Source organism: Syngnathoides biaculeatus, chromosome 4 (genome assembly GCF_019802595.1).
Source record: "Syngnathoides biaculeatus isolate LvHL_M chromosome 4, ASM1980259v1, whole genome shotgun sequence".
NCBI lineage: Eukaryota > Metazoa > Chordata > Actinopteri > Syngnathiformes > Syngnathidae > Syngnathoides > Syngnathoides biaculeatus.
The window spans coordinates 6,682,754-6,708,305 of NC_084643.1; the positions used below are offsets into that span (position 1 = coordinate 6,682,754).

The 25,552-nt window shown below is 40.1% G+C and overlaps 1 protein-coding gene across 5 annotated transcripts in view; it reads right to left on the reverse strand.

Annotated features, from left to right (window-relative positions):
• The window catches only part of pcsk5b (proprotein convertase subtilisin/kexin type 5b), a 92,586-nt gene that overhangs the window by 40,600 nt on the left and 26,434 nt on the right, over positions 1-25,552 (reverse strand). For all 5 annotated transcript variants that reach the window (XR_009794519.1, XM_061816491.1, XM_061816492.1 and 2 more), the window contains exons 6-11: positions 21,954-22,042; positions 20,554-20,726; positions 16,278-16,490; positions 13,789-13,889; positions 7,832-7,935; positions 6,134-6,266 (exon numbers count right to left, since the gene is read on the reverse strand). Coding sequence is in view for 4 of the 5 variants with exons in the window: in XM_061816491.1 (XP_061672475.1) it covers positions 6,134-6,266; positions 7,832-7,935; positions 13,789-13,889; positions 16,278-16,490; positions 20,554-20,726; positions 21,954-22,042 (813 nt within the window). In the remaining variant the exon portion in view is untranslated. The remainder of the gene's footprint in view (positions 1-6,133; positions 6,267-7,831; positions 7,936-13,788; positions 13,890-16,277; positions 16,491-20,553; positions 20,727-21,953; positions 22,043-25,552) is intronic.

Consider the following 25,552-nt stretch of genomic DNA (forward strand, 5'->3'; position numbering starts at 1 on the left):
CATGAAAAGTTTTCATGATAGTTGATAGTGTCCCCCTCCCTTCCCTAGTTTGAAAACCACTAATAGAGAGCCATTTTTCTTCATTAAAAACATAGCAAAAATAATTAAAGTGGTTTTTGGGGAGCTGGACTGGACCAATGGCATTTCCATCCTTTGAAAATTTATATGACGTTTTTTAAAATTTGTGCTTTTTATATTTTCACATTTTTGTAATAGTCAAATATGTTTTATATTTTAAGAACGTGTGCTTTCATCTTACGATTTGGGTGTGAGATTGGTTAGTGCGACATGACTGAAATGATTGCTCATATGTCACGTTCTTCTTGCATCAAAGGCCTGTCAGTTGCGACGGGAGGGGAGGCGTGCGCCGCGATGGCAACGTGTGGCGTTGGGAAGGCGTGCGGTTCCGTCACACGTCAAATAAATTCATCAGGTTCGAGGGGGAAGCCGATAGAGAAGAGGCTGCGAAGCCAGAGTGTGTTTGGCGGGTGTCCACACACTCATGGAAGGCTGCGATAATCAAGACCATCTTCTTGGCGCAGGAGAAACAGCTGAGACAATTTAGCATATCTTCATAGAAAAGCCGCTGAGTTACACTTGCTGGAAAACACTTGGTGTGTGTCAAGATGGCTGGAAAAAACACTAACTTATGCTCTAATGTGCTTTACTGCAAACCCATTTTTCCCCTCCTCCTTGAAAGCACCGGCCGGCTCGTTTCAGCGACCTCGAGCCAACGCATATGTTTATCATTGAGGGGAAAATTGCTCGGGGCGATTCCAAGCTGCGCATTTAGCCGAGTAAAGGACCAAGCGTTCCTTTTGTGTTGGAATTGTTCAGAAGAAAAAAAGAAAAGAAAAAAAGAGGGTGAAACCTGTTCTGTTTAGTTTGTCACATACAGTATGTATTGCGTTACAATACCAGATGTTCATATGAAACAAAGTTGTGCTTAATGACTTTAACACGTGCACTACTAGTCCCCGTCAGCCGGAATCTCAGCCTTCAGACTGGCCTGCAAGACTTGACTTCCAATGTGATTTCCTGCATCCTTCAACGCTTTTGTCACAAGACAACTTGCTTGCTTCACATGGAAGCCTGACACCAATTTGTTCTCATTTGAATAATTACAATTAATATCTGTGGTTCAAATAGGAACCAATAGGAAAAAAATCATTAGGTTTTGAGTATCATTGCGTTCATTGATTCTTGAAACTTTTTTTGTGATTCTGCGGTACACATTACATGACTACCAAATTTCTTGTTACAGTGGTACCTCGATAAAATTGACCCATATGTAAAGGATATCGAATAACATGGACCATCGGGAATGAAAAATATGTCCAAAATTAGTTTGACTTTGTCACTTAAATTGCTGTTGACAAAGTCTGTTAGTTCCAGAATTGGCCGCCGTAGTGTACTGGCGCTGTGGCACAATGCAGGCAGAGAATGGGACTGATGTATTTCCGGGTTACAGAGTTTCCCCACCCAAAAAATAAAATAAACAGAGATCCAATTTCAAAAGACGTGCCTCCATGGCAAATGTGGGGCATTGAGGTGCCAACCGTGTCATGATGGATATATCTATTGTACATAGACTTGCAGTTCGAGAGAGAGAGAGAGAGAGAGAGAGAGGAGAGAGAGAGAGAGAGAGAGAGAGAGAGAGAGAAGAGAGAGAGAGAGAGAGAGATAGAGAGAGAGAGAGAAGAGAGAGAGAGAGAAGAGAGAGAGAGAGATAGAGAGAGAGAGAGAGAAGAGAGAGAGAGAGAGAGAGAGAGAAGCATCCATTCAACGTTGAGACTCTGAAGTCTGGAACATGCTATTTTTGATAAAGTAACAGATTTTTTTTTTTTTTTTTTTTGCCAAGCCATTTGCCAAAGGATTAGGGACTGGGAAGCACATGAATTCCTGGCAACTCATGAACGTCACTTGCCTATGATTATGATGAGTACCATATGTCAACAAAGTCACCATGACCACGCACACCGGTGTGATAAGTTTGGATGAAATGTGAAACTCCATCCATCCATTTTCCAAGCACCTTAATCATTATTTTAAAAAATTATGAAGTACCGTACAGTAAATTGCAGTTATACAGGTGCGTACGGCCTCAAAAAAAGAAAAAGCTTAAATATAACAGAAAATTGGCTCTATCACACAAGCCCTCACGGCGTTCTACCAAGGTTCCACTTTAGTGTAAAATTGGCTCTGGGGGCTGAATTTTCCGAAAAGCCAGAAACTACCATGCTGACGCTCACACACGCACACGCAATGATGAACACTCAAATGTTGCTCAATTTATCATCAGTCTAGTATACTTGGTTCAAATTTGGTAGCAATCAGGCAAAGGTGCTCAGAGTACAGTAGTTTGCTTTTGAAGGATCCGCGGAATCAGAATCAGATTTAATGGTTAGTATGTAACGACACACAAGAACAAAGAACACGAGACATTCAGTTAACAGGAACAAGTCCTTATAAGAGTCACAGTTGTGCAAGATGCAGAGTTGTCTTCATTTAGAAATGTTAAGAGTGCGTCAACGCCCAACATTATGTTAAGCTTGTACAGAGTGCCCTTACCCGTTCGAGGTTCCCGTTATAGACCAGTGCAATGCCAGTTGTGCAAAGGGAGCGGTTTAAAGTGAATTTAAGAATTACAATTTTTGTGAAATGTCCAGAATGACCAGAAAATGGCCACTTCAAATCGAAACGGTTGAGTGCTCAGTTCTCATTCATCCACAATTTCATTCTGAGGGCATTGAATCATTCAAAAGTGGACTTTTGCTTGTGTTTGGAGGAGTTTTCCCTCTCATCCGTGTTGTTAAACTGTATTGTGTTTTAGTCTAGCACTGGTATTGATAGTTTCTAGAATTGTGATGAGATACTGGTGGTCTTAAGAGGTGGATGAAGTCAGGTAAGTCCGTACTGAATCTTCAAATACCGAATGCAGGGCCTACCACAAAAAAATGCGACTTAAAGCATTGCCTGTACCATTATTACAGCTTTTATGTTGGCGAGAGCAGATTGGAAAGTTTCCAGAGAGGGCAAAAACATCGAAGTAATTACCAAAGCAGCAAGAGGAAAGTAGATATAAAAAAAAATGTTGATGCAAGTAAAGTAAAGAAAAGCGTGTGGAAAAGAATGAGGGTTGCATAAGCGGCGGCTCGCCAAGGGAGTCTCGGACTGATAACGCAGTGAGTGCTGCTGGCTGGCCTGCCCGTGACACAACACAGACAACAGAACCCCCGGTGGACGCACAGCTGATTACCGGCAGCCTGACTGGACACGTGCGTGCGCAACACTAACGCATTCGCATGGATACACGCGCTGGTGTGACAGTGGACAAACAAATACAGTCCAAGAGGCCATCCAAAAGGTGTGCGGACAAGACACACCCACGCATACATACATTTGGAATAATATCAAAGGTTACTGATGTAGGCCAAATCATGTCAGATGAAAGATAAGGTTACAATAAAATGAACTAATGTAGAAATATAGTAAGAATCCAAGCAGATGGAGCCAGTCGCACACAAAATTGTGATGACCACATTGATCTCTTATTAAACATCACATCACATGTTTTTTTTTCATTTTGCCCATGCTTCTTTTTTATTAGATGTGTATTTGTCATATTATGGATTTTTATCAACAATTCTAACATTTTCCCAATTTTTAACTACTGTGTGTATTTTCTGCAGATATTTTAAACAAAAGCATTCTTTGTAAAACGTAATTTATAAAATACTACTAATATATTAGTACTGTATATGAATTTAACTAGAAAAATACAACCCTCCCCCACAAATAATATTCATTCATGTAAAGATCACGACGCAAATATAAATTTGTTGGAGTAATAATATGTTACAGGTATATGACAATTCTGGACTGTGAAACAACCATGTTAGTCTGTTTGATTGTTTTTTTCAAATATTTATTTTCATTAAACATTTTGCATTTTTGTCTTACATTTCTGTCATATTTGAAAAATATTTTAAATAATTCTATTCATCAACTGTTAAAATATTTCCATTTTTAATCATCTTTTTAAATATTTGTCATTTTTGTGTTCAATTCATTATTATTGCTTTGTCACTCCCATTGATAAGTCCCTGACGTATTTTTTGTAGCCACATCCTAATAACAACCATTTTTGTTAAAAACAAATCGTAGCAATAAATCTAATTATTTTTCCACAATAAAAGGTGTAATTACAATAAAATTCCATTTCATTTACTATGACCTTCCCTTGTTGAACTTCGACTTTAACATCATAACTTAATTTTGGACAATTCCTACCATCATAGAATTATGACTTTCTATCCCAACAAAAAAGATCTCTGTGTGTTGTAGAGATTACATTTTTTTTTTCAACATTGCAATTTTTTTTAATGCAACATTTTTCTCTCCAACTGTCTTTTTTCACTTTATATGGCATTAAGGGCTGCACAGGGTAGTTATGTTTGTTTGGTGCTATGATTATGAGTGGGGCCTTGAAAAAATGTCTCCCCTGTATGGACGCCGTGGAGCCCTGTCTTAAACAACACACACAACCTTTCCGTTCGACAATAGTGTGAAACAAAAACAACAAAGTACAACTGTATAATCCTCGTATAGTACGATTAGTGCGCCAGAGCAGAACAAAAAGGATGATGGCGATGATGATGAGGATGGTGCTCCCCAGCAGGCCCTTCACAATCAAGCTTGGCCGGAGTTGAGCCTCGCACCGAACTTTGCTCAGGCTTCCAGCTGCATCAAGGATAACAAGCTTCGAAGCCCTGGCTTGCACTCTGAGTGTGTGTGTGTGCATGTCTGTCTGTTGAGTAAATGTCTTATGTGAGAACCACCCTGCCAGAACTAATGCTTGGCCCCTATCAATGTACAAGCTTGCACAAGCGCATTGTCAAACACATGGCAGCCGGCGCATTGACAGAGAGGAGGAAAAGGGAGTTCAAATTACAGTGGAAGCAACAGTGAACAATGTTAGCTTCCATGCAAGTGTTTAAAAACAAGTTAACCACTGTTAATCAGCAAATTTTCAACTCTATCTTTTTTTCCAGTATGGTACAACGGTGCACCGATTACCCACATGTACAATACAAGGAATGAAGTTGACTTGTTCGTTTTAAATGTATGGTGGTACTTTGACTCAAGTACTTAATCTCATTCAGTGGTTGCAAATTGTACATTCATTTGATCTTTTTCCTCCTCTGCAGTCGGATACGAGAGACACAGGAGCTCGATTTCTTTTCACTTTTGTAGGGTTACTATTTTGATTTAATGCGTATGCGTGGGGCATGTTTGCGTGGACCAATATGGATGTGTGGAATGAGTACTGACGTGAATCCTGAAATGGAGTATGAATTGAACCATGTGTAAACGGTTAGCAGCCACTGTGATTTGACAGCCATCGCACTCGCAAATCTGCACAGTCAAGCATGAAAAATCACGCGTAAAATTTGTTAAGAGTAGAAATACATAGATATTGAAAGACGTCACTTATTTTGTGTAGTCCTGACCAATGTTCCATCTAAAATGCGCCACTGCGCAATTGCGCACTTGTCGCACAATCTCAGCCCACACAAAAACTGATCCAGCGCAGTGAACCACAGCCTGAAGTCATTTTTTTTTTTTAAAGCACACGGTCTCTGCTCAGCCTACTTCTACTTCATAGATAACCTGACACCCCCCCCCCTGCTCTTAAAGGGGTACACTCATAATCACAAACAGAACACACACCCACAACTTTATATCTGCGGGCATGACTGGTGGACCACACCCGTAACTTTATATCTGCGGGCATGACTGACCACACCCGTGCCTTTTTCAATGTGAGTGACTGGGTTAGGGTTAGGCAAAACATGACGTGAAAAATGAAAGGAAGTCTGTTTTTTTTTCCGTAGGTCCCATACAAATGATTAAATAGTCAGTACAAAAACAAACATGCACTGCATGTTGCGAGGGTGTGCAGCATTGATAATTGATCTATTGACAGAATCTGTCATTGTGCCTGCTATTTTTGTTAATTGCCCTTGTTGAAGCACTAGGATGGAATAAGTGCAGCAAAAAAATGTAAAGAAAATCAAATCCATTCCTGCCCTCCCAAATGGCCGCCTTTTGCCCATCTTTGACCCTGTACCTGATTTGCCGGTCGGCGCTCTCCACACATACGTGCTGAGGTGGGACGTGCTGCAAGGGAAGCTGCTTCCATCGTTCCGCCTCCTTCACCATGGCCTCGGCATCCATCAGACCAAAACCGTACAGGTGGCTGACTGTATACAAGAGACACAGACGCACAAGCACACACACAAAATTGCACCATTGTGGTTGTTCAAGTTGCATTTAATAGGGACCTATTATGAAAAATTTGCTTTTCATTGTTTGTATATGAGTAGTTGTTTCTCTGGCATGCCTGCCTACCAATGAAGTGTGAAATCATACAACTAAGCACAGGTTGCCCTCAGTATGTTTCTGGCATATTATTCACAAAATCATTTTTTCTTTTTTTAATATATATATATATATATATATATATATATATATATATATATATATATATATATATATATATGGACCCTATCCCGATCTATTTGCTGAAGAACTCATTTATTCAATGTGTACCCTTTCTGAAATGCCCCAAGATGCTAAGAGATTCATGCCGAAGGCAGAATACGCAAGTCATACTTTGGTGTCAAGGAAGCATTCTGAAGTGATAGATCGATAGATCTGGACTGAGAAACAAGATTTGCATGGCTGCGAGGAGCAAAGTTTAGCCTGGGTTGTTAGTGGAAGTACATCCGGACTTCTGGTGGAATATTCTGAAATCAAACTGTATAATTTTCAAGGGTACTATTGTAAAATAACAATGGAGGAGAACAGTGGCTCCTTGATTTATTTCTCTTTGCTAAGAAGAGAGGGACAGTATATTGAAGAGAAGATTGCGGTGCACTGCGGCTAAGTAGAGAGTGCGGTGTATAATGCTGTATTGTCCTACGCTCAGGCTCTTCAACAGGGTTTGCAGCCATCTGATGCAACCAATAAGGAGCAGTCTGTTGTTTATGTCAATCAATGGAATCTGCACAGCAAACCTAGGACCCCGACTTCTTTCTGTCAGTACTTCCACGTACTGTACTTGCTTTTGGGGTTGCAAAAGTTTCTTAAGGCCAGTCGAGTCGTGTTACTTTCTACTTAATACTCCTACTATCGTTTAATACTTTACGGGAGACCATTTAGTACTTTATGTAGACCGGTGTTATATGTGAGATACAGTATAGTGACTGTTGAGTATAACACAATAGCATCAACACCAAAAGCACAGCAACGAGCAAAGCTAATGTTAAATTCTGTGTTTAATTGTCCATCCATCCATCCAATGTTCTTGGCCGCTTACCCTCACGACCGTCGCCGTGAGTGCTGGAGCCTATCCCAGCTGTCAACAGGCAGGAGGCGGGGTACACCCTGAACTGGTTGCCAGCCAATTGCAGGGCACATGGAGACACTCCACAGTCGCACTCACAATCACACTTAGGGGTCATTTAGAGTGTCCAATTTATGTTTAATTGTCTTTTTTTTTATTTATTTATCTTTTGCACAACCGCAAATGACGAATCTGATCGACTAATAACGACATTGTCCCTATGGGATTAGCTCGGCACGGTCAAAACCTTGCTGACCAGATACTAAACCATTACATCTTTTGGCCAGTTGAAAAGCATAAAAAAAAAAGTTGAGTCACGGTGTTTCTTCTCCGAATTTAGGAGACCAAATTATCCAAGATGATATTGAAGGGCGCTGCAGGAAAGCCAACACGGCGGTGTATAATATATTGCGTTCATACCGTTATAACCGGCGGCGTTGGTCTTCCAGTCGGGGGCGCTGAGATGCCCGGCTCGGGACGTCTTCACAATGATGTGCTGGACATCTCTCCAAGTTAGAAGAGGACTAGAAGAGAGTAAGAAAACACACAGACACGTGAGGTCCTTTGGAAACATAAGGATGCACGCAACTTTGTGGGGTGACATCATCGTCTGATTTGATATAGTTGTTCAAGACACTATCTCCATATGAAACCATTTAAATGCATTTCGTTTGCAGGCTTGTTGTTGATGTTTCTGCTCAAACGCTATCATAAATTCAGCTTTACAAGCGGCAGGTGGTTTGTCCACAGGAGGTGATGTATGTCAGTTTTTAAAATAAATACAGTCATATACATATAAAAAGATATATATTTTTAGGGTGAATATCAAAACGTTTCTAAGCTTTCATTCTGCCTTGCTCTCCTCAATTTCCAGGTTAAATTCGGCTTTACAGGTGCCACATTTGCACCCCAGAAGAACTAACTCCACAACGCGCTGGAAGGAAAGGTGGATGATAAGAGAGAAAGAGGATGAAATGAAAACTTTGCCACCACAAAAAAGAGGGGAAATTACAGGGAGACTTGGCTGGAACTTGTTGAGGCTCATCCGTCTTTCCCACCCCCGCCCGCCCCGCAAGACTCTCTGATCTCACGTGAGATCCATTACAGGACAGTCAGCCATGTATCACAACTCCTTTCATGTCCCCAACGCTACATTAAATGGGGGGGGGGGGAGTGGGTCAATGCATTTCCTGGGATTCCCTTCCATCTCCGTATGTCAGCCAGATGCTTCCACACCATCCGAGAGCGCCGCCTTCACTTGCCCTGAAAGCAATTCTCAGCCAACTATTGTGTTTCATGAGGATGAAACACGATTGCGTGACACTTGACACAAAAGGGCTGACACCTGAGGACAATGGGCCTCATAATACAGCACTTGGACGGGATTACAAAGTCGACAATTTTCACAGGGTGGAGAAAAATTGGCCGCTGTAATAAATAGATTTAGAACCTTCAAATTAAGACAGTCCTTTGTTCACAAACGCTCTGGGAAAAAAAAATCCTTTCAAGCCAATTGCAATGGTAAAGCGGAGTAGAAAAACGAAGCAGTAGCAGCACGAAAACATTACACGTGCTCAGTCATCTGTGACTATTACCAATCAATCAACTAGTACGACAGAGCACTGAAGGGGAAAAAAAAGTACTTCTGTATCATCTCTGTTGTACAAAAGTATGCAAAAGGACAATTACTGATCATTATGTAATAAAAATAAAGCACTGCTTTTTTACTGTTAAAAAGGACACACGGGAAAATAGCCAGGATAAGATCGCTGGTACCCCTAAACTTGCTATTTTGTTATACGACTTTTTTAGGCAATCACCGCACTCAAAGGATTTCTGCAACTCAACAACAACGCATGAATGGTCTTCAAATTTTGATTGCACCATGTGTAAACCCAAGGCACCATACATTGAATGAAGCAAAGTTACCCTGGAACACAATGAGCTCCTTGAATCTTTCATGGTCTCCATGCTTCCAGGACTTTCTCACAGAAACGTTTGTGGCTTGTCTGTATTTTGGGGAAATTGCATTTCTGTAAGTTTCAAGTTTTTTCAGTAAATTCTGATTCCAAAATCCCTACAACTTTAAACAATTATCATAATAATTCAAGATGAACAATATTTATTTCGTAGCTATAAAGTAGGTACATAATATAAAGGTCACAATTTAATAGCCTGTATACAAATCTTGTCAGGTACGTAATGTTGAAAATGTCTCTCTAAAAGCTGATTAACATATGCTCGCCTTTAAACAGAGTTTCTCTGCACAAGTGTTAGCAGCTATGGCAGATGACAATCAGCCATTTTCAAGCAACGGTCCATGTCAAACAGTAAGGAAAGGTGCGATGTTAGATTACGGTAAGCATTAAAAGCATTACCTTTGTATAAACCACACAAGATGGTTGTTGTTGGTGGTGGGACGGTTCCTGTTTTTGGCAATGCACCACACACCCATCCAGACAGTAATTGAAATGTAACGTAAGAGTTGGCTTTATCAGTCAAATCACAATCCTTGCTCTTAATGTGTTTTTTGGGGCTGGAGTACCCTTCCCCAGTTCAAAGTTTTCAACTCAGAGCTAATCAAATAGCTCCGCCCCTCATAAGCAGCAGAAATTGTACTCACTGTTCGTCCGCGGTAGAAGGAAGCGTCTCATACACCCCTGCTCAAGTGGGTATGCACTTTCAGCTATTAATTCAATGAGACAGTCAAACAGCCAAATAAAAGACAGTCACAGGAATACCGTAATTCCTGGACTTTAAGACACACCTGATTATAAGCCTCATCCAGTACATTTTAAAGGAAAAAACATTTTGTACATATATAGGCCGCAGCTGTCTATAAGCCGCATGTACCCACATTGAAACATGAGATATTTACAAAGTCAGTAGATAGAAAGAATTTTGAAAATTTTCACAATATACCTTAGCTTTTCTTTCCAAACAGTGCCTATGACGCGGCACTAACACAGCAGCAATACGGTAGTAACACAGCACTAACAGAGCCGGGTAAAAAAAATATACCAGTAAAAGTCACCGAGACGTGGCAGTAACACAGCAGCAAACGGTTCAGGCCACCTGCTTTTATTATCTCTGAAAGTTTTTTTTGTCTTTTTACAATGCTCCAGTTCTTCCCGCTGCCGTTTCCAGCATCTCACATTCGATTCATTTATGCCAAGTTCATGTGTAGCAACTCTATTTTTTTTTTTTTTTGCTTGTAACGTGATAGCTGCGTCATATGCATTTCTTCTTACATTTTCCGTGATGAGGGTGTGTTCATGCTAATTTTATTCATGCACAAAGTGCGAAGTTACATTAAACTTCAGTCTTCCTCGACACATATATTCCACCTTTTCTGCCCGAACGCCCCAGGCGGCCGATAGAATAAAATCTATAAATTAGCCGCATCATTTCATGAGCCGCAGGGTTAAAAGAGTGTGACAAGTCCCAACTTAATAGTCCGGAAATTACGGTAATCAAAAGGAGTTGTTGTTAGCCACAACTCATATAAGCCAACTCTAACTCCTGACGTCATTCACTCAACACTGCCCCTTAAAGGCGTGCATCCAACATGAGAATTTTCAGTACGTACAGTAATTAGATTTTAGACAACTGCATTTTTGTGGGGTGTGGGGGCAAACTACCGTGAGAAGGCCCAAACTCAAGAAATTTGATTTGATACAAATTGAGTTAACAAGCTTGGTCACAGCATGGTTTTAAATTGTAAAAATAATAATTTGCCTCATTTCAGGCGGTGTACTGTCTATAATTTTTGTATATCTGTTTTTAAATAATAGCAGTAATCAACGAACTAACTAAACAGAAATACGTGCCGTGAAGGTCAAACGAATTTGAGCGCAAAAGATCAATATTAATGGTGGGGGCAGAGCAGTTGGCACTGAGTAATAGTGGCCCCATAAATGTTTTATGGTCATTAATTAAGAGTGGAACGGCATCGTTATCTAGGTCACAACAGCCTTCTTCTTATAAACAACCCGATACTAATTAACAGAGCAAGCGCCCCGACTGGCACAAAACCACGAGCGGCTGCAGAAAAAGCAAATCTGAAGGTTTTAAAGGAGCTTCCTTGGAGCTACGGCGACGGGTAATTAAGCTTGAAAAAACACAAAGTGCCAAAAATTCTCATTTTCCAGTGATGCAGATTAGTGATCTAACAAATAACGTGTTCCTTCCAGGGTCAAACGGTTGTCACCACAACTTTATTGATGGTATGGGTCTTATAGCATATGCAAGTGTATGCAAGCATGAGCCTGCGCACAGTATGTTAGCATTATTTTTTTTCTTTTGTTCGAAATTAAAATGTGTATATTTTTTTTACTTCAATTCCGTTATCTTATCAAATAACTTAACTCTTCTATTGTAAATAAAATCACAAGGTTAATCAAATGAACAGTTTAAAACTTAATTTAATTATATTTAATTAAAAAGTAGAATTTCCTTAAACAATTTAAAAAAAAATTAAAAGTATAATTTTATTTATTATTATATATCCAAAAAGTGCTTAAATACTTTCCAATTAATGTTTACTGACCATAGCATTTTAACATCAGGCTTAATTTTTTTAAAATGTTGAAAATATGTTGTCTTTCAACAACTGCAGAACTTGCTTTCCACCCCTGTTGCGCTGAGGAAAAAACAGCATAACCATTTTGATTTACGAGTCTCCCATGAACATCCAAAAACCCAGTTTCGTGAGGTCACGGCGACCTTGTGATCAGATCATCTCCACGCGCATCCTCGAAGACTTCCCATTTCACCCGGACTTTGAAAAAGCTCTTTCTCACAGAGAATAGATGCCACCCAACCTGCCGGTTCATGGCGTTGGCAGTGGTTCATCAGATACCAGTTGATACCATCAGAATCTGTTGAAAGCGTTTGATGTTTCCATGCCTGCATGTGCATGCAAGTTTATCTACGCGGATTTGAAGGAACGAAGAAGAGAAGAAGACAAGGGGAGGAAGCTGAAAGCCAGGCGAGCAGAGTCAGTGTGTAAATAATCTTGTTGAGAAAACAGATTTACGTGCCCGGCCATGCCAAGAAAAGACGGAATATTTTCTACTGCTGGGGATTAAAAGCGGATTATCCGGGTTAAACGAAATGACCCCGGTTAACCAAGCAGTGAGGCACGTGACAACAGGAGAAAGTCGCCTCGCTTGCCGACGCTGGGTTTTCTTAATTATAATTTGTGATGGAGAGGTGCCAGATTGGACTGCATATGGTATTTTCAAAGTTGCAAAATGTAGAACTGTGAAAAACAATCTACATTAACGCCTTAAATCAAAAAGAGTCTCCTGAATTCTTCACGCAAAGGAGATAGTTTTCTCAAAGGATCACTGCAGCATAGCAGAGACTATGGAGTGCAATACAGTGGTACCTCTACTTACGAAATTAATTGGTTCCAGAAGTCGTTTAGTAATGTGAATTTTTCACAAGTAGAACCACTTTTTACATGTAAATAGCCTAATCTGTTCAAACCCCTCCCACCCCTGCCCAAAATAAGCATTCAAAGTACATAATGTAAAGCATAATACAAAAAATAACGTTTATTTACATTTGCCGTCGGGCGACTATGCGAAGAGAAAGTGAATGAGAAGCAAAAGGCATCGTGGGGGACGGAGGAGGAGGCTAACGTTTGATAGCCGAGAGAAAACAGGTATGAATGGACGCACGCACACAACTCAATTTCTCTAAAGTTTCTTGGGGCCCATGGTTAATAAAAATGAATAAACCTGCAAAAACACAAACAAAAAACTCACACATCATGGGTAAAGATTGACGTCCTTCCTAGCCAATGGGAGAGCAGCTCTATCGCGTCACACAAACTACGCTACAGGATGTTTACGTTCGGTAGAATTTGAGGGCTGCAAATCCAGCCCCTATATTTTCCTTTCGTATGCTGAATTTTTGGGGCGTTTCGTAAACTGAAATTATCATTACTAGAGACGTACGTAAGTAGAGGTACCAGTGTACCGCTACGCCACATCAACAGGGGAGGCTAACATTACTTTACGCTAACAAACAACAACAGTGAGAAGGAGTTTCTCGTGTTTATTAACATATTGCCTCTTAGTTATGGCAAGGACATATTTTATACATGAGGAAATGGACTGCAGGGACTTAAATAGAGACTTTGGAGTCTAATATCCAGCCCTATCCATAATCTCCAATTTGTGACTTTTACTTGATGCCCTCAGTCCAATTGTCCCTACACTTTCCAAGCATGACGCAAGCGTGAACACTCAGTCTAGCCAAACGCACTGGACTTCAGGTGACAAGTCACTTCAAGTATGGTTTGAGTGGCTTCTTACGCCGTTACCAATCAGTGCAAGATTTTTCTCCCGCGGTTAAGTGGATCTTACTTTGCTTCCAGAGCCAGAGCGATGATGGCGGCGGCCATGGGAGCCGAGGCCGACGTTCCCGTGTGGCTGTCTGTGCAGCGGTGCCTCAGGTCTGTTGTGATCTGCATTGTGAGAGAGAAACAATAGCGACTCGCATGAACCCTCAGATTCCTGTTTTCATACGCTGACTCACAACACCACTAGCAGAGGGACCGAGCCGTGCTTGAATTTTGTTCAACATCATGGGGTTATTTGCTTATATTAAAGGGAAAATTTAAATGTTTAACCTGCAACCACAAACTATGACCCCAAAACATTTTAATATCAATTCAAACTCCTCTTACAACATCTATGTGTTGTCATGTTGAGCTAATTTTGCCCAGGAACTTTTAGAATCAGTATTGCTGGTCCATGTTAAACTATATTAACAAGGAGACTGGTATTTAACTTTAATTTAGCAATTTGATTCCAAATTCACCTCATATTACAAACAATGTCAACATTTTTTTATCCTCTCATTGGTCTGATTAGACTGAGTACATTTTTTTAGAGCAGAGTTCAACTAGTAAAACATGACAGACCAGCACACATTAATACATTTGCTGCCAGCATCTTTGATGAGGAAGATGTATTTGTTATGTTATCAGATATTGATTTGGAACTGCTCCAGATACTACTTGTATTTGGTTATATTGTAGAATAAAATTGTAAAATATTTTGTAAAATACTGATATTTTCTACCACGAAAACATAATGGTCATGCTGTGAAAAAGTGAAGGCCAAGGTACAAAATTCACAACATAAGCTGAACGCTGTGTGTGTAGCCTTTGGCAAAAGGCAACAAGTACATCTTGGACATTAAATTTGGGGTGCGTTTAGGGTTTAAACAAATTCTCTTAAGGTGGGCGGGTCCATTATCAGCAGGTTTTTGCAATTCACTGCATATCTTGGTCGCTACCCCCCACCAATAGCGAAGGCTTTCTGTAGTTGGATCATGCATGCTTTGGCCAATCAGATGGAGTTCTAGAGCGTGGCAGTCTGCAAGCCAAGAGAGCGTTTGGCTAGCTCCTCGTCTGAGCCCTCATCAAAGGACCTTTGCTGGACTGAAAACTTGGAGGGATTATCCCAACACAAACACACAAGCACTAAAAATGTGCTGCAGCACAGAATGTGTTCAAGTAGATTAGAGTGACACGCAAAAATGGTTCGTTTGTACAAAGCAACCAATTTACCGTGTGTGTCCGCTGGTAGTGTCAGTGCGAGGAATGTAGCAGGACTGTGCCAGACAAGGAAGCTAACATTGGCCAACTGGCATCATCACAGTGGACAGCGGTTCCGATGCGGTGGAAGTGGGTCAAGCCAATTGTCTCACGGGGCACAAAATACCTTTCACTCCAAAACATTAAGCTCTAGTTCAGGGACTTTCTACTTGTTGTCCTTTTGATAGAAATCTAATTCAACTGGACTTTAATCTATCAATGTGAGCCTAATAGTTTTGTTTATTTGAAAAGAGGATTAATTTATTTCTGGTAAAAAAAAATAATGGGTCTACATCCACCTCTCAATCTGGACGTGTACCTTTAACACAAAAATGAAGCTCTGACAGGCAGCGTAAAAGGGGAACCTAATTCCTGGTGGAAAATTGCAACTTTGACTTTGCGCCAGTGGCATTTAATTATTTACATTCTTTTACCATACAAAAGGTGGATAGATTTTCACACCCAACCAAAACTCGAGGATCAAGCCAATTGAGAACAGACTCATTTGGAATGCCGACCTGGATGGAGATGGCAGTGGAAATCAATAAAAACCGTGAAAGCTGAGCTTGACAGGCCATGTGAAAGGGAATACTGACTGGTAGTGGAATACTGACGGAATTTGAAGGTCAACTGCAAGCCACCATTCCACGCCTTCACAATGAACAGCGACATTTGCGAAAATCGTAAAAAAAATGGCTTTGATGAGCAGCGTTTAAGAAGCTTCAGATGACAAGATACCCACGAAATTATGTACCCACGCCTTCCAAGATAGCGAGACTTCCTGAGTTGGGGATATGATACCTCCTCCTAAGTTCGGGTCTTAATACCTGCCACCGATAACTCCTATATTAGGACCATTTGATAACTTCAAGTTAAGGCCCCAATACCCCCTCCTAAGATATCTCCAAAGTTAGGGTCCCTTGCCATCAAAGCTAAGGATCCGATATCGTTGATCCTACCCTGAAGCATTCTACATTATAGGCCCTAAGAGTGTGAAAGCGGGAGGCCTCTCTCAAGTTTAGAGTCTGATATTGCCTAAATTTTCGTGTCAGTGCTGTTTGTACAGATCCTAGTAAACATGCAGAAAAATACCATCTTAACGAGACATTTAATGAACTTTTAAACGACTTCCCATCACAACCATACTGAGACCACCTCGTACTCCGAGTGGCTGATTTGGTGAACATCTGAGTCCCATAAGGCGGACTTCGAACCCCCTAATTAGCCCACAAAGAAAAGGTTCCAGCTTACAATCTTCCGGTCGTAGTTCTCGCCGCTGCTGTAGGTGGTGGTGAGCGTGGAGGAGCACTCCTCCAGGTACCAGGGCTTGCGTCCGCTCTCAGCCGTGCTGGAGATGGAGATAGTGTAAATCGAGTTGGTGTAGCCGTCGCAGGAGCAGTGGTCACGGCTTCTGCCACCGTTGCCTGAGGCCCACACGAAAATGGAGCCGAGGCCCTTCCTCCCCTACGAAGGGGGAAAAAAAAAAATATATATATATATATATACACAAGATGTTTGCTTACTTACTCATCATTAGCTTTTTAGGGATTCTTTTAGAGCTGCTCAGAAGGGAATTACAGGCTCTGTGGATCAATAGCGATGAAAGTGAAAAATCAGACAAGCACCCCAGCAGGATTTGAAAGGGGGGCACAATGTGGCGTGTTTCTGCTTTGAAAAGATGCCGGCATGTGCAGCGTTGTTTTCATTGGGATGCATTTTTCATGCAGCCCGCAACTGCCACCGACAAGAAGTGGCATAGCTTGAACAAATAACGAGGAGTCAGACTCACAACATTTCCTAGAATCACCCCTGGAAGAAAAGATGCTCAAATTACGTTTTTACTCAACACAAATAGTATCTAAATAGGAGTGGTGAGTATTAGTCAAGTACAATTAGTCAGACTGTAATCAGGTACATTTCTTGGGAATCTTTCCTCCAGTGTTTTATTTTTCTGTAAATTAAAAAAAAAAATGTACTCCCTATATTTCAAAACGCCTGTACTTTCTACACCCGATTTCATAAAACTAACCTCCTGACCATTTCAAATGACGTGAAAAATATATAAATTGAGAAAGACAAAGTAAAGCATGGTTGAGATCATGATTGAATGAGATTTTAAGGTCTTATGAGATGGGGGAGAAAGGGAAACAGCAGCAACATTGAGGAACGTGAACTAGGGAGCATTAATGATGATGACGCAACAGATTGTTGCCCATCCATGGCCTTATTCAAGAGAACTGTTTGATGTGGACTAATTTGTGAAAAATCTGCTGTATTCATAAAACCACATCCATCAGCCATTCAAAAAGTTGATGCTATGAGTTTCACTTACATTATACTGAACGACTGATACAAAGGAACTTTTCTTTTGTGTTTGAAAATATGCACTTGTATCCTTTCATCCATCTTCTGGATGTAGGAATGCTCAACAGCCAATTGCAGTGTAAATAAAGAAAAACAGTCATTCACACAGAAGGACAATTTAGACTCTTTGATTAACCCAACATGCATATTTTGGAGAATATGGGAGCACTTGCTGAAAACTCAACACAAGAAGGCCAGATTTGAACTACCAACAACACCACCAACATGTCCACTTTATGGTGCGTTTACCGGTTTGTTTTCAGGATTTGGCTGCAGATACTTACCCCCAAAAAATTCCCCCACTTATTTTTAATGGTGCAGGCAATTTTCATCATTTTCCTTAATGTCCATGTGAATAATACATGAATCTTAATGATGGGCTTTTGCATCTCTTTTGCATTCTTTATTATGCAAACAATATTCAAGTTAGTCTCAGTGTTCCATTTGAAATTCTCTTTTCAAGTTTTCCTCCAGAGATCTCGCCTCAGAGCCATAACAGAAGATTTGACATTTACACACATTTTTCCTTGTTACGAGGCAAAGTTGGGAAAATTGCTGAAACTGCGCACAGTTTCACAGAGGGAATCCCGGAACTGGACAATTAGCTATAAGGCAACATCAGCGGCACTGACTTTCAACACAGCAGAGCGAGAGAAGTCAGTGTCAACTATATCAGATGTCAGGTATCAGTCAGCTTCTGTTACAGAACTGATACCACCAACCAAGACGGAAAATTGCCATGTTGATTTTGTCTTCGCTCTGGCTGATTTTCAAGAAACTGGGTGAACGAGGCTAATGGGAATCTGCACTCCTTTTTACACTGCTGTCTAGTCACCGTTCTGTCTAAATAGGACCGACTTGGACGAAAGACGGCAGCATTGTAAGGGCTACAGACTTGCACTAACACCTTCCACCCCTTTCTGGACAAGTTGTGAATCAGAGTCATGGAAGTACACGTGGCATTTACGTGTCCAGTGGCTTCCACCAGAGTTGGGAAGAACAAATACATTGTTACTTTACTTCGGGACACACACTCAGGGACAGCAGCGACATGGAGGAATGTTAAGCAGGGAGTATTAACCACAACAGCTTCATAGAAGTCAAATAATACCCATCAAATTCAGTATGTTTTCTGAACGTTTTGGGATTTGGTTATTAAATATTGAGATTTTTTTTCTCTTAATGTTTTCATAGTCTCCTAATACAATTTTTTTTAATGCTTCAGTATTTTTATGTCTAATTTTTTGTATATTTTTCCTTACCCAAAAAAATAAATTATATTCCAGTATCTCTTCCTCATACTTTAAAAAAAAAAAGTTATGTATCATTTTGTATATTTTATCTAATATTTGGGGCTTTTTTTCCCTTTAATACTCTAGTTTCCTTTTTCTTCACTTTGCAGTCCAATTATGGAATATTAATGAATGTGATTCCACCCATCTCTTCAATGTCTTTCACGACTTGTCATCCCAAAAGTGTGATACCATTCATGGTTGAGGCATGCCTCTAACGCAGAAGATAAATAATTGGGTTATTACACCAACACTCATTCATTCTTTCCATAATGTGCCTTGAAAAGATACAATTGGACACACAGTTTCATTCAGACTACATTTTGCTGTCCCATGCATGCGCATCTAAGTAATCAGAATGGCAACCCTGCAAAAGAGAAAAGAAATGGTGCTCCTGTGTCTTCTGTATTTGTCTGAAGAGGAGGGCAAAGTAAAATGAAGATACAATGTGACAATACTAAACGTGAATAGAAGGGACGGAGAGTTCAGCAATGTGGTGCAGAAAATGAGATGCATAATCCGTACTATGGATAGTTTAACACGTTGCTCTTACACATGAGTGGTCGGTGTGCTCATATGCAAACAGTCCACGCGGTCGATTGCAGAGGGGTCCGCGACAATACGACAAGAACTAAGGGGCACCCTGTGGGCAAGCGGATGCAGAAATTATGAATTGGCCTTAAAGATGTCCTACCTAGCCTAAGCGAATAAACTGATGAAGTCTGCTCAGGTCGGAGGCAAATTGTCTTCTAAGAGAACCAGAACACTCCATGTGCGAACACTTCACCTAAATCAATGATAATCACAGGGATATCGAACATTTTGAATTTTGTCTTTTTTTTGGGGGGGGGGGGCGGGCTGATATTTTTATCTATTTGTTGTTTGCTACTTGTTCTACTTATTGTGTTTAATATATAGTTGTATTTTTTTAATGTTCTTTTTCTTTTTTTTTTTAAAAAAGCAAAAATCCTAAAATTTTATTTTCTATTTTTTCTAAATTTGGGGTATTTTTCCATCCATTTGTGAAGCTTTTTTCCCTTTTTGTTCATGTCGCTACCTATTAAGGCTTCAGCAAGCAGACTTCTGAAACTCCCGTTTGAGTCACACACACCTTTGTCCAGTAAAATGTCTTTTCACATTGTTGCCGAGCTCCGTGTTACGCTCGCAAAGCCATCTCCGCTTAGCATCAAGCGTACGGGAAGACACAAAGTCCCGAGACATACCGCAATGACCTTTGACACACACTTACAATCGCAAACATCCACTAGCAAACTTGGTCAATGTGTGACTTGTGACTCACTTGAAATCTGGACTACAATATAATGTGATTTATACAGCTGGAATGCTGCTAAGGTTATACAAGTAGTACAGACTTCCAGGACAAATACACCTGTAAAGTTGCACAAAAACGCAGACCCCCACACACCTTGCCTTTGAGCTTTAAAAGGATTTCCAGACTGATTTTTTGTTGTTTTGTGAACGATTGACACACTTATTCTTTGTTGAGCGATATTTAGCGATGATCGGACTGCACAAACGTATGGATTTCTTGCTGGCTCGCGACCGAAGCTTAACCAGACTGTGTTTGCACGAAGATATGCCCTAAATTTGATTTTTAATACACGTCTCGTATAAATGAATGAGACGTTCTCCGCTAGCATGACATTGCTACGTGTGAATGATTGAATGAAATCAGAAGCATGGAGTCAAGGTACCATTGCACTTTGTATATTTGAATATTTGTGCATTTTAGCCCCGATATTTTTGTATTTTTCTCTGATAAATATATTTTTTTCTTTTTCTTTTTTTTGTATTATTAGCATTTTTTAAGATTCTCTCCGTGATTTAATTGTGGAAAAGCAGTTCCTCACCATGCGTATGCCGTTCTCAAAGGCCTGCCTGGCAAGAGCTGCGGGTCCATCTACAGTCTTGCCATCATCGTCGGGTCCCCAGCTGGCACTGTAGATGTCGATGTGCTGCGGCTGCAGGCTCAGAGACTTGGCCTCCACCATGTCCGTCACGTCCCCGTCAAGCATGCGCACACCTGACGCACAATACAACACAAATGTGTTAACCATAAACTGTCATGACATTTCAGACAGTTAGTGTTATCTTTTCAAATATTCCACTTATTTTCTTCCATCCGGCCTGTGACATATTTTCTTGCTGGTATTGTATTATTATTGTGTATTGCAGATCGTTTTTATTAAGTTTGTCTGTTTTCTGATCAAATAATTGTTTTGTGGTGGTTATTATTCCCCCCCAAGTATGTTTGTACTTTTTGTTTATTACTAAAAACTCTGAATACAATGTGATTTTTTTTTCAGATTGTGTATTTTTTATTTCTAATTTCTGTATTTGTCTATTATTTTTCTATGATTATTTGTCAAATATTTTGATTTTTGGGTTTGGCCAATATTATATTTTTCCTACTACAAGTATGCTTGTGTTTTTTCTATATTCTCTTCTAGTATCTTTAAAAATACGTTGAAGATATTTGTATTTGTGTCTTAGATTTTATTTTTATGTGTATTTTTACCCAAATATTTCGGAATATTTTTCCAAATGTGTTTAATGTAATTTTATATTTGTATTTGTTTGTATTTTTCAAATATGTTTTTAATTTTTACATTGTCTTCAAGCACATTTCTATTTTTCCAAACAGTGATTTCTGAGGATTAAAAACTACGTATTTTATTGTAACCCTGTTCTTAAAAATGACATTAACAATACATCAACCACTTTTTGTACAAAGGCCTAATGGCTTTTTGGACTTTTTTCCCCACTTAATAATAAAAACCTTCATTCCACGACTGCAGTTTGTGTTTTTACTTGTATTGTCTGAATAATATTTAAATGTGCTTGATAATGGGAAGCATTTAAGTGTGACAAAAATGCAAAAAAAAAAAAAAAAAATACAAAAAGGTACAGACACTTTTTCCACACCACTGTTTATATACATTTTTAATTTGTCTATGTCCACCTTCCAAATTAAATTTTATGCTGATATAAATCAATGGAAAAATATTTGATTAGGACTCACATATAAATTTCGACTGAATGAGATTTTATGACTTAATTTAATACATGCTTAACCCAAGTGATGACTTGACTACTCGACTTGCTTGATTTTTGCCACAGTAACTTGGGACTTGCTCGAAACTTGTACATGTGACTTACTCCAACATTAACTCAATGTAAATTGTTGACATACCTCTGCTAAATAAACATAAATATAAGACCTAAATAGAAAAAAACCTGAAAATCCCACCTCCTATTCTGGCGTTGTAGGCAATCCCCACAATGCAGTGCGAGTTGTTTGCAGACGCAGCCACCTCTCCCGCACACCGAGTCCCGTGTCTGAGGAAGAGACCACATGCAACTTATAACACCGACCAACACGTACACACATGGCATGTCACACGAGGGCAACTGTGTGTACACAAATACACACATGCACACAAACAGCTCCTGCAGGGAACATCTGCATCTGCCCCCTGTTATGGAAAGGCTCTGGAGAATAGACCAGGGTGCTTTAAAGGTCCAGGGAATTACTGGGGAACAGTCTATTTTTAAAGTGCCACCTTTAAGGTCCTTTATTGGAACTTCCTTAAAGAGAAAGTCCTAAATGGCATGTAAATCTATGAATTTTGACAATCATTTTCAGAAAAAAAACATGCTTAAGGCCTGCAGCACACTGTCGCACACTGTGCTGTGTTATACGTTCTTGAAACTTGAATTGCAGATGAACAGCGTCGCAATGTTGCAGATGCAACAGACACGCATAGTACAGCGATCCCTAACTATTTATGTTTTGTGGATCTTTATACATATCTGAAAACTTTATGGACCTACGCAGAATGTAATTAATCTTCCCCATACCTCTATTACCCACTATAGTACCGAATAACATGTACTTGTATATATGAATGTGGGGAAAAAAAATATGCAATGTATCGAATCTACAATAGGTGAACCCTAATATACAGAATAGCAAGGGGACACTGTGTGCGGGGAGAGAGAAACAGAGAGAGAGAGAGAAAGAGAGAGAGCGCAGCATTCAACGTTGAGACTCTGAAGTCTAAACAATACAGAAACATCTCATGTTGTGTCTCCCTGTATATATAATATAGAGGGGTATTGCATTAACTTAGGTAAAAAGACAAAAAAAAAAAAAATCAAATTTTTTGTAGGCTTTGTTATCTTTAAACTTATGTTTTTCTGAGTATATTTTTCTCAGTTTTTCTCAAATTTGTCCATGTTTTTCTGAGTTGTTTTTTTCACCTATTTTTCTGAGTAGTTTCCCCCCAGTCCTCTGTTTTTCTGAATTTTTTTTTACCTTTTATGTTTTGCTATTTTGGGGGATTAATTTTTTTTTTTTTTTACTATTTTCTTTTTTTTTTTACCCCAACAGTATTTCTGACTCGGCTATCGGGGACACAATGAACTCACGCGAGAACCTGCTAACTGCAAGTTCTACGCATGCAACTACATGTTTACTCTACCGGTTCAATTCAGGTGAGTCAGTCTAACACAAAACTAAAGGATCATACAATGTGTGTTACTAACTGAACTAATTGAAGCGGTAAGGCAAGTTGAAGGTGTCCGAGGAGTAAGCCACCATTAGTGTGTACGCAAGTAGTCTACTTGCAGTTTGCAGGTTCTCACGCGAGTTCGATGTGGTTTGCTACTCCGGGAAAAAAATTGTATGAAAAATAGGTGGAAAAAGACTCAAAAAACGGGGCGGGGGATTAAAGAAAAACTGAGAAAATTTGTGATAAAAATAGGGGGGAATAAATATTTTTGTTTTAAATGCCCTCAATGATATTATTCAGAAAAACTTTTTTTAATCTGAGTGAATGATATGTTTCAGTAACATAAAGCTTTATAGGTCATTTTTTGGACATGGAAAGGGTCAGCAATTATTTCAGCAAGCATCAAAGGATTAAGTGCACTTTTTCTCAAGAAAAATAATAAAAAAGGAAGGCAGTAACAGAATAATTGATTTTGGTAGTTCCTACTTCCAGATTTTGTGCCAATTCCATTCGGCTTGGTAGGACTAAAGCGGGTATTGAACGTCTTTTTGTGACTTAAAGACTTCGGTGACCAGTGAGATGCATTTGAATTCATTTATTAGCAATACTTGCAGGAAAGACTGCTAGGTTTGCTTCCCTTGCTAGCCAATTACTGTCTAGCTGCCATGTGCTTGTTTTTTTGTGTGATTAGAAGTCAGCGTTACGTTTATTGACCAAATTTTTGTCAACTATGGACATTGACTTCAATCTCGGGTTACAAATGTGGAGCATTTGAGTCCGTTTGTTTGCAATTTTTGAAGTGAAGATGACAACCGCTAGAAGCAAGAAGCCGGCCGCACCACACACTTACTGGCAGGATGACAACACCCAGTCTGCTGAGGAATGCGAAAGACCGTCAAATACCAGCCGGAATGCGCGCATTCACCAACGAGATTCAGCCCACCGGGGTTAATGTCACAGTGGGGCTTGAGAACACAAGGTTAGGCAAGGCAAAAATAAACCAAAAAACGTGGAGTACCCAGGTGCAGGGAAGGAGGGAGGGAAGGCATGAGTCTCAAAATGAAATGTTTTTTTAAAAAGGCAACTAAACAGAGTAAAGAAACAAAAGCTAGAACTGGAAACAAAACTTGACTTGTGATATGACTGACCTGACCGGCGTGCACAAAAATTGGGTTGACGAGAACTGAAAAACTACAGAACTAAATACACACAAAGGGATGAGAACGGGAGGAACATCTGGACAAGACGTGTGGCTGGAGGGAGCTGAATGGTAAACGCAAGGTCGAGGGGAAACAGGACCAGGAGAACAGAGCTAACAAAATGAGCACACGAAACATTGAACACGGGAACACATGACAGCAAACTAACCAAAGCAAAATGTAGACCTTGACAGTTGTCAAAAATTTACCAAGCGAGGGTTTCTGCCTTGCTACTGGTTGGGGAACTTGTGACTCATGGTTCCACTTGTATAAAAGATATCAATGGTGAACCGGCGTCCAGAAAAACATTGGGTTCCACCTTTTGGGTTTATGCATTGCGTGGCTTCAATATTTAAGGTTTGTCACATGTCAGCACGGATTCTTCTGATTTGAGCATCTGGGATGGAAGACGTGACGCTGGACCCGAGTGAGGATGACGCTCGCTGAGCAGACGTTGCTTTGATCACGCTGGCAGACGAGTGTTGACTCACTAGTGTCCGTGTCGGGAAAAATGAAAACAAAGCCTATTTTGAATCAAGGTTTCATTTCACTTTACTAATCCATAAAATCTTCAGTCTGGCCATTGTTCCACTCTTTGTACTTTACTCGTATTTTCCATTTTCCGCACATCTGCGTCTCACTTGTTTCGAGTGATGACGCCAGAATAGACTTGGGAGTGCGGTAGCTTTGGAGTCGGTGGAACAACAGGCACGCTCCCATCGCATCAGGTGACCTCACTTACATGCTCTGCATTGCCATCCTACAGCCTCTCCAGCCCGTAAAAAAAAAAAAAAAAACATAACTTGCGGCAACTACAGTAGCTACATGTGTCTAGGCACATGAAACACGTGTAGAATCTGGCTAATTAAAGAGCCATCTGTCGTCCGCATGTCTCATTTACGCACACATTCAGCCGAGGTGTAGCCTGCTGAGTTAGCTTCTCACGGCGCCAAACAACTGGCTAACTATGTACAGGCTTTTACCCACATATTAAATTTGTGGGCGGTCACATCCAGTTTTAAAACCTTTGACATCATTGAAAACATTATTTGACTAGAGTTGCAATAACTTGGATCCAGGTTTTCTCTGAAATTACGATATTACTGTACCGGATGCAATTGACCCCTCCGTGGATA